Below are 9925 nucleotides of genomic sequence, written 5' to 3'. Positions count from 1 at the left end.
TTGGTTTATATGCGACTATTGTAAGATTTAAAAACATTTTATATGTATGAACTTATCTCGTAATTCTATTTTTTTTAAATAAATTAATACCTACTTATCTACTTTATGATTTTAACAACAGAGATCATTAGGTAGGTACTTATTTTACTTTAGATACCTACTTAGTTACCTATATGAACTTCTTCTTCTTCTTTCGAGTCGATGACATGTCATATGAGACTACACTATGTCAGCCCAATATTCCGCCACAGCGAGAGCACGGCCGGATGCGCTCATTAAGTATGATGAACATGAACGTATATATAACATGAACATGAACATTAAGTATGATGAACTGTATTGTGAGTTTTGTAGCTCAAAACACATCTCGAGTGTAAGTAGGTATAGTTCTGGTCCAACTTAATGACGACTCGGAACATTACGCGTGTCGCTACGCAGAAACCAATTTTAGGTATGTAGGTATCAGCACTCGACGGAGTTGTACCATATGGGGTATGGCACTTGTGCTCGAAAAATAGTTAGAAACCGCCTTTGATTTTGACGAAAGCTTTACTTAAGACTTACCTATGCTTACGTATTAGGTAATATTTAGTAATATGTATCCATCCATACTCCATTTTAGTAGGCAATACAATGCAATAAATTATCAGACACACTTTATCATCAATTTTAAATGTGGCCCTAGACGACCGAGCCTGGGTTCAGGCTACTCTTCCCATTCGCATGGGAGGGCTTGGCGTCCGCAAAATTTCTAGTATAAGTTTACCGGCCTTTATATCCTCCGTCCGTGGTACTGAGAAATTGACCAGGAAAATTCTCCCTTCCACACTGGTCAATTGCGAGGTACCATGCCTGGCTGAGGCTGTAGAGGCTTGGAAAATCACCTGCCCGAATATTGATCTACCCGTCAACCCATCCTCTCAGAGACAGTGGGATGAGCCGCTCTGCAGAGCTACACGGAATAATCTGATTAATACGTCAATTTCTTCTGCAGAGCGAGCGCGCCTTCTGGCTGTGGGCGAATGGGAGTCGGGTTTATGGCTTCTGGCACTTCCGTCGTCAAACATAGGCACCTTGTTTGATGACACCACTTTCCGGCTAGCTATTTGCTTGCGTTTGGGTGCTCCGTGCTGCTCTCCTCACCGCTGCCCATGTGGTGAAGCTGTCAGCAGCCTTGGACACCACGGCTTGTCATGTAGCCGCAGCGCCGGCCGTTTTGCACGGCATGCGAATATCAATGACATAATCCGTCGCGCTCTTGTTGCCGTCGGCGTTCCAGCCATATTAGAACCCAGTGGTCTGGTACGCGACGATGGCAAGAGACCAGACGGTATGTCGTTGTTCCCGTGGAAGATGGGTAGGTCTTTAGTATGGGACGCGACCTGTGTCGATACTCTTGCACCATCTCACCTTCCTAGCTCGGCGCGATGTGCTGGTTCCGCTGCTGCGGCTGCAGAGGACCTCAAACGGCGCAAATATAGTACCCTGGTGGGTAACTATACCTTTGAGCCGTTTGGGGTTGAAACCCTCGGGCCGTGGGGTCCAAGTGCTCATCTCCTATATAAGGATATCGCTAAGCGACTTGCTGACACTTCAGGTGACCCAAGGGCTGGTTTTTATTTTGGCCAAAAAGTAAGCATTGCCATACAACGTGGCAATGCTGCCAGCCTCTTGGGTACACTCCCGGTGGGCAGCGATGAGGAGTTTTTTGATGCAATTTTTTAAATATTTTTATTTATAGTAAGTGTATATATTAGGTAATAAGTTAGTTGTATGTTGTATATATATTTATTATTAAGTTATTGTAAAAAGTTATTTGTAAATAAATGATTAAGTGTGAAATAAAAAAAAAAAAAAAAATACAATACAATAGTTAAATGTTAAAGAAAAATATTCTTGATATTACTTTTTATTTAAAAACTCAGTTTTAAAAAAGGCTATCTTAAAATGAGCTTTACTTTGTTTTCCTACTTAGATATTAATAAATTGTAAGAAGCAACCCTAAGCACGGCCACGGCACAGTTGCGGTCAAGCGATCGAGCTTTTAAGGTTCATTTTATAACGCAGCTAGGAATTTGTAGGTAGTTGGGGAACTTGTAGGTGCTTATAACAGTAGGTATAGACTTTTTTGTATGGAGTGATTTATCTGTTACGTAGTAACTATTATATAATCTGTGGTAATACCGATATCGATAATGTATCGTTCATTATTCAGGGACCGCTTAGCTCTTCTAAATAAAGTATCGGCCAGCCAACTATATTTATTGCTTAATTGATTTGTGTTAGCGGCTGATAAACTAGTGAGCCTGATCAAATGAGAGTAGTTTTGGATATGTGTTTTCGTGTTACAAAACCAGACAGCTATTTTATTTAGAGCGGTTTTTTAGGAAAAATATACATAGCTTTATTCCGGATATTTGATTCTAAAATGCAAATACATAATACTTTTAGGCTGTTGTTAACAAAAACAAGCGTTCAAAAATAATATTCGTCCGAGTGACAAAATGAATAACAGTTTAACGTAACATTTTTGTTCTGTATTTTTACTCGAATACCCAATTCTATGTAGGTATGACGCCATGGTTCTTCGTGATTACGAGGCTGGCTATCTACCAGTTTACTAGCTATTGAATACTTACCAACGACTTGCAGCAGATGTGTCTGGCTCATCATCGGCTCGGTGTTGACTTGACACATGTATTGGCCGCCATCCGCCGGGCCGGTCTCGTTTAGCGTGAGCGTCCACACCCCGTCTCCGTGGCTGACGCTGACGCGGTGATTCTTCGTGATCACTTGGCCCGCTATCTACTAGTTTACTAGCTGTTTAAAACTTACCAACGACTTGTAGCAGATGTGTCTGGCTCATCATCGGCTCGGTGTTGACTTGGCACATGTATCTGTTATGGACCAAGTGATAAATTGGGCAGTATACATAATGCCCGGTCATTATGAAAAATGCCCAATATGAGAGTGCAATTTGATAATAATTATTCAAATTATCAAATTGACCGGGCACTATACATATTGCCCGTGCCCTTTTGGGCAAAGTAATATAAACATATTTAATTTCATTTTTTTATTGTTATTGACATTTAACTTCAACTAATTATTAGACCACACAGCATGGAAGTAAGCATGCAATATGCAGCATGCATGGCTTCTGTCACGGCTCCGGCGCTGCGGGGCTCCGGCGGTCCCATGCGAGCAGGCCGCCTCGCCCTTCCGCGCCTACGCGTTTTTGAATTGCACTCTAGGGGTAGGGCAGACAAGACTACGTGGAGTCGGGTTTGCAGCGATTCGTTTTCGTCACTGACTTCAATTTTTAATACAATGTTTTGAATCCAAATTAAATTTTACCATAAAAAAAACGAGGCAATAAAAATGAGATCAAGAAAAACGATGCCGAGTAAGTAAATTAGATGACAATTGTCCAATAAATAATTTTGTGGTTAGACTTATAATTTCCCATTAAAAAAGAACATATAATTTTCGAAACAATAATCATAAAATATTTAGTGAGTAATAGAATTTATTTATTAGAACAACTGCCACCCTCGCACCGCATAAAATATAGCTTTATTATCAAATTGCCCAACTGTCATGTAGCAATATAATAATGCCCGTGCAATGTGATAAATAATGAAGTTAAGATAGTTATTAATCACTTGGCCCGATAAAGCTAGACATTATTCATAATGCTCGGGCATTATAAATAATGCCCGAATTAATCACATGGTCCATAACATATCGACCGCCATCAGCCGGGCCGATCTCCTTGAGCGTGAGCGTCCACGCGCCGTCTCCATGGCTGACGCTGACGCGGTGGTTCTTGGTGATCACGTGGGCTGCTATTGTGAGGATGGTTTGCGTGTCCACTCGAAGCCACGCCACCTGGGTTGTGGTTAATAGGTTATTATTGAATTTAAATATATCATTTGTTTTTTTAACATATTCGATTGAAAGAAGATTTTAATATAAAATAACATAAACGGTTTGGTGTCGAAATGCATTTATGTTTCTTTGTTGACATTATTGATGAAGTTAAATATTCGTTATTCGTTTATACAAAAAATAAAATTAAAATTTTCTTTTGATGAGACAGAGTCACAAAAATTCAGTAATCTTTTTTATTTATATTTAATCTGTACATTAAATACAAATATTTTTTTTAAAGTCTTAAAATCAATATGAACGATTAATTCGCTTTTTTCCTTGTTTAATGTCATTATTGTTGTGTTAAAGAAAAAAGTTTTAGATTTGTGTCTAAGATTGTTAATTTTGAATATTAAGTTACAAATCTCCTGTCCATCTGCCGGTTTTAATCCTCTAGTGTTCGTTGAACCAGTAAACTGTCAATTCAAAGGTAAAAATAACCCGTAGGTAATACACCGAAACAACTGAACCGATTTGAATGATTATGTCACCATTGGAAAGCTACACTCCTGAGTAGCATAGGCTATATTTTATCCTGGTATGGGCAGTAGTTCCCACTGGACAAGAATGAAACCGCGACAAAAAGGCTAGTGGTGTATAAAAAACTACAAAAGCTGAAAGGCAGAAAATGGTAACATGAAAAAAAGGATCAATTTTAATCCAATAAAACGTTTTTAAACGACCAAAACAACCAGCTTTATTTCATTGATAATGCCCAATAGAATTAGCAACAACACGAATTAATCACTCAATCCCATAATAATTTGACAAGGCTATTGCCACTTTGGGCTCCGTCATTCTGTGGAATGCCAATTAATTTCGGGCCTTAGGGTCCAGTTAACTTATTCACGTCGAAGCGATACTCGAGTGCTCTAATGATTTACGACTTTCCTACCTTCAATTGTTATTTTGAATGATTGATTCAAACTGATTCGGAATTATACTTCGTATCTCTCCCGAAGATGATTACAGTTTACATGCAGCAGTACGCGAGTTGATGCTGTCCTAATCACACTTTTATAGCTTATTTAAATATGCTTTTAGACCTGACAAAAATATAAAAGTATTTTTATGACTAATTTTTTCCCACCACTATGCACTCCGCCATGACACTACCGACCTGTAACGTCATTACGTGATTTTGTGTTGTCCGAGTCACATCTAAATTCGTTCCTCTTCACAAAAACATTTTACAATGGGAAAAAGGAAGCGATCTGATAAGGATAATAATGATACGGTCGAAAAGTTATACAAAAAAGTGAAAAAACTAGTTAAAAGTCGAAGAAGAATTTCGTCATCAACGTCCGATGATGAACCGCCGTTATCACCTGCGCAGTCTTCACATCTGGATATTGTTAGCGATCTCGAACCTCGAGGTGAGTACTTAAACGTATTTCCCCTGCTATTTAGAACATTGTTTGAAAAAATTGTGAGTTAAGTAAAAAGTTATTTTCATCTACCGCCATTTATAAGATGTGAGAATGTAGAAACTACTGTGTACCTATTAATCACAACTGACTATATGGGCCCTCATGTTTATCATGTGTGGGTACCCATTGCTGTTGAGCTATCCCGACGTATATCGTGTGTGGATGCCAGATAACTACATAGTTATCCAGCGCGTTTTACGCTAACATTGCTATCCCGACGTTTATCGTGTGTGGATATGTATTGGGTATGACAAAATCTCATACGTAAAATATATTTTTGCATAATTGCAGATGAGATCCCAAGTGTTGAGATGCAAACAGAAACCGACGGAGTAGTAGACGAAAGCGAGGACCTGGACCCAGATATTTTGCAACTATTAGGCTCAGATCCTACACAAAATAAATCTTTTGGAGATCATTTACATAAAGATATCGCTACGAGGTGGAAGCACATCTTAACTAATGGACTTTCTAAGGAGGAGAAACTCGATATTCTAAAACAATACCTGCCTGCTGAAAATTGCACCAATATGAAAGCACCTTTATTGAATCCGGAAATAAAATCAGCACTCTCGGATAATAATATCAAAAGAGATTCGTACAGCGAACAAAAACAAAATCAAATGTCCAGCTGTATTTCAGCAATTGGCAAAGCACTTAATTTAGTCTTGTCACAAAAAGACAACGTCCCTCAAGAAATCATAAAAATACTGAGCGATGCTGGGCGCCTGCTATGCGATACACATCATAGGGAATCTCTTTCTAGAAGATTTGCTATCGTGAATTCCTTAAGCAAGCAAAAACGAGAAATAATAAAAAATACAAAAATAGATGATTATTTGTTCGGTGCTAACTTGTCTGAATATCTAAAATCATCCAAGGCCATATCAATGTCTGCCTCAGAGCTTAGATTTAGCTCAAACACAGCCAAGTCTAATCAGCCACAGCGCGGGCAACCCAGCACATCCACATCTCGTTACCCTGGATCTTTAAACGCTTGGGGGGCACTGCGTGCACCAGCCGCCGAACCGCGAGTGTACCCCAGCCAAAATCGGCGCCAGCCACCACCGCCGTCGGCGCCACGAGACCAGCGTCGTGTACCGACGACGAGGAAGACACGGCCGCGGCACAATTACCCACAATCTCGACGAAGTTAACAACTCCATCACAGGTAATTAATAATATACCCACAGCCGGTAGACTCCGGTACTTTTATCACGAATGGCTTCGCATCACAAACGACAAAACTATCCTGTCTTGGATTAAGGGGTACAGGATTCCATTCCGTTGTGATCCATATCAGACAAATATTCCAAAACCAAAACCCTACACGCTAATAGAAACGAAGGTTATTGATGAGTGTATTTCTGAAATGTTAGAAGCAGGTTTTATTTCTCGCTGCACCCCATGTGAAAACAATTTGTTTCACCTATTTTTACCATTCCTAAGGCTAACGGAAAACATCGCTTTATCTTGAATTTAAAGGAACTGAATAAATTCATAATTACCAACCATTTTAAAATGGAAGACTATCGCACAGCCCTTAAATTACTTGACCAAGACTGTTATATGGCAACATTAGACTTAAAAGACGCATACTTTTTAGTGTCCATTGCAAAAAGCGACAGAATCTACCTCCGATTTAGTTGGGATTCAGTCCTATTTCATAATGAGCTATTTGAGTTTAATGTATTACCGTTCGGACTTTGTACTGCACCCTATGTATTCACAAAGTTAATAAAACCTGTATTACACTATTTGCGCTCACTGCGACATCTGTCAGTTAATTATATAGACGATTTTTTGTGTATCGGTAACTCTTATCACAGTTGTCTTAATAATATAGAAACAACAAAAGATCTATTGGCTAAACTCGGTTTCTTAATAAACGATGACAAAAGTCAATTGTATCCAAAACATAAGTGTACATTTTTAGGCTTTATATTTGATACTGTTAATATGTGCTTAACGTTACCTAAACAAAAGAAAGATCGCATAAAATTATTAACTAATAACCTGTTACGATCAAAAAAATGCACAATTAGGGTATTTGCAAAATTTTTAGGATTACTGACGTCAGCGTGTCCGGCTGTTAAATACGGTTGGCTGTACACAAAACTATTTGAAAGAGAAAAATTTCTAGCACTTGATTACTCTAATAATTACAATAAATACATGATATTGCCAGATAACATTAAAAATGACTTGATTTGGTGGAGGGATCACATTGACTCCTCGTTCTGTTCCTTTCAAACTAACGATTACATTTTAGAAATATTTAGCGACGCATCAAACACGGGTTGGGGGGTAGCTTGCAATAACAAAACTGCGAATGGCCATTGGAACTACTCCCAGTTATCACAACATATTAACACTCTAGAACTATTAGCAGCATTCTACGGCCTTAAAATCTTTGCGTCACATCTTAAAAATTGTAATATCTTACTCAGAGTAGATAATACAACAGCCATCGCCTATATCAATAAAATGGGCGGAATTCAATTCACTCATTTGAACGGTATTGCACGTGACATATGGCAATGGTGTGAAAAACGCAATATATATATTTTTGCATCATATATCCAGTCTAGTAAGAATATAGTAGCTGATTTCGAATCACGTCAGACATGTAACATGGACACTGAATGGGAGCTAGCCGAATATGCATTTCATCAAATAACTTCTTCGTTAGGTACTCCTGAATTTGACCTATTTGCAAGTATGCAAAACCGTAAATGTTCGAGATACGCCTCATGGAAGCTAGACCCAAATTCCGAGGTCATTGACGCTTTCACATTTAATTGGAGTAATATAAGATTCTATGCCTTTCCACCTTTTAGCCTTATTTCCAAGGTCTTACAGAAAATTAAAACTGATAAAGCTGAGGGGATTGTAGTAGTGCCGTTCTGGCCTACACAGCCGTGGTACCCAGTATGGTCAAACTTGCTAACATCAAAAGTATTATATTTCGAACCTAATAAAAATCTATTATTTTCCCCTTTCAGGGAGGAACACCCCCTGAGCAACAGTCTTACCCTGATGGCAGGGAGATTATCAGGCAGTCCATGGTGAGGCGAGGAATTCCAAGTGTCTCTATCGATATAATGATGGCCTCCTTCTCATCAAATACTCTTAATCAATATAATAGTTCACTAAGGTCATGGTGGCTTTATTGCAAAGATAATAAACTAGATTTCTGTGATTCCAATAGTACAATATTACTTCAATATCTGACTGAAAAATTTAATTTAGGTGCTAGCTACAGCACACTGAACAGCCATCGTTCAGCGTTGTCTATACTATTAGGTCAGGACGTGACATGTAATGATAATACTAAAAGGTTTTTCAAGGGTGTTTACCGGTTAAAACCACCTCTATCAAAATATAATGCCACTTGGGACCCAAAATTGGTATTAGATTACTTATCAAATTATTTTCCTAACGATTCACTAACATTAAAAAATCTATCACTTAAAACTATAACTCTGCTTGCCTTAGCGTCTGCTCAAAGAATGCAAACACTTAGTTTAATTAAAATTAAAAACATTACATTTGACTCAGAGAAAATAATCATAAAAATTGATGATTTGATTAAAACCTCTAGGCCTGGTATCCACCAACCACTGATTGTGTTACCATACATAAAGGAGAATCCTAAAGTTTGTCCAGCTGTAACTCTTAAGCATTATATAGATAAAACTTCATTTCTACGTCTTCAAGAAGAATACATTTTTATTAGTTATCAAAAACCACATAAAAGAGTGTGTTCGCAAACGTTATCGCACTGGGTTAAGCTTATCTTAGAACAGAGTGGCATAGACACAAAATTGTATGGTGCTCATAGCACGCGACATGCGTCCACGTCCGCTGCTCACCGAAAGGGTGTTAATTTAGAAGTTATCCGTAAAGCCGCAGGCTGGTCTGAATCCTCTCATGTATTTCTAAAATATTATAATAAAGATGTATCAACTTCAACATAAACAAAAATAAAGATGTATAAACTTCAGAATCTGAATTTGTAAATGCAATTTTTGAATGATTGTAATATAAGAATTTGATTTGTAAACTTTTGAAATATAAGGCTGATTGATCGCTTCAATGTTTAATTTTTTCGATGCTCTAAACATCTGCATGTAAACTGTAATCATCTTCGGGAGAGATACGAAGTATAATTAAGAATCAAACGAACTCACCTTGTGAAGTTTGATGTCTAATTATACGAGTGTCTTGACCGAAGATGATTACACTCCCACCCGCCCTTATATGTTACCCAAGAACTATCGAAAAAATTCTGCTCTAAATAATGACGTTACAGGTCGGTAGTGTCATGGCGGAGTGCATAGTGGTGGGAAAAAATTAGTCATAAAAATACTTTTATATTTTTGTCAGGTCTAAAAGCATATTTAAATAAGCTATAAAAGTGTGATTAGGACAGCATCAACTCGCGTACTGCTGCATGTAAACTGTAATCATCTTCGGTCAAGACACTCGTATAATTAGACATCAAACTTCACAAGGTGAGTTCGTTTGATTCTTAATTGAAATGAGGGAGTCGGATTTTG

The 9925-nt window shown here is 38.1% G+C and overlaps 1 protein-coding gene across 1 annotated transcript; it reads left to right on the top strand.

Moving 5' to 3' along the window:
* The first annotated feature begins 4876 nt into the window (after nucleotides 1–4876).
* LOC135117613 (uncharacterized) lies at nucleotides 4877–6761 on the top strand. Its single transcript, XM_064037099.1, has 2 exons — nucleotides 4877–5309; nucleotides 5655–6761. Exons 1-2 carry the CDS (start codon nucleotides 5129–5131, stop codon nucleotides 6518–6520), a joined length of 1047 nt encoding a protein of 348 aa, XP_063893169.1. The 5' UTR covers nucleotides 4877–5128; the 3' UTR covers nucleotides 6521–6761.
* Nucleotides 6762–9925: the final 3164 nt, after the last annotated feature.

The sequence above is a fragment of the Helicoverpa armigera genome, chromosome 12 (assembly GCF_030705265.1).
Source record: "Helicoverpa armigera isolate CAAS_96S chromosome 12, ASM3070526v1, whole genome shotgun sequence".
NCBI classification, from domain to species: Eukaryota; Metazoa; Arthropoda; class Insecta; order Lepidoptera; family Noctuidae; genus Helicoverpa; species Helicoverpa armigera.
The sequence above is the reverse complement of the archived record's forward strand: the minus strand, read 5'-3'. Positions and strand labels throughout refer to the sequence as shown.

Coding starts and splice junctions, on each gene's coding strand:
- LOC135117613 (XM_064037099.1), top strand. CDS start 5,129: ATGGGAAAAAGGAAGCGATCTGATAAGGATAATAATGATACGGTCGAA. Junction 5,310..5,654: donor TAGCGATCTCGAACCTCGAG/GTGAGTACTTAA, acceptor GCATAATTGCAG/ATGAGATCCCAAGTGTTGAG.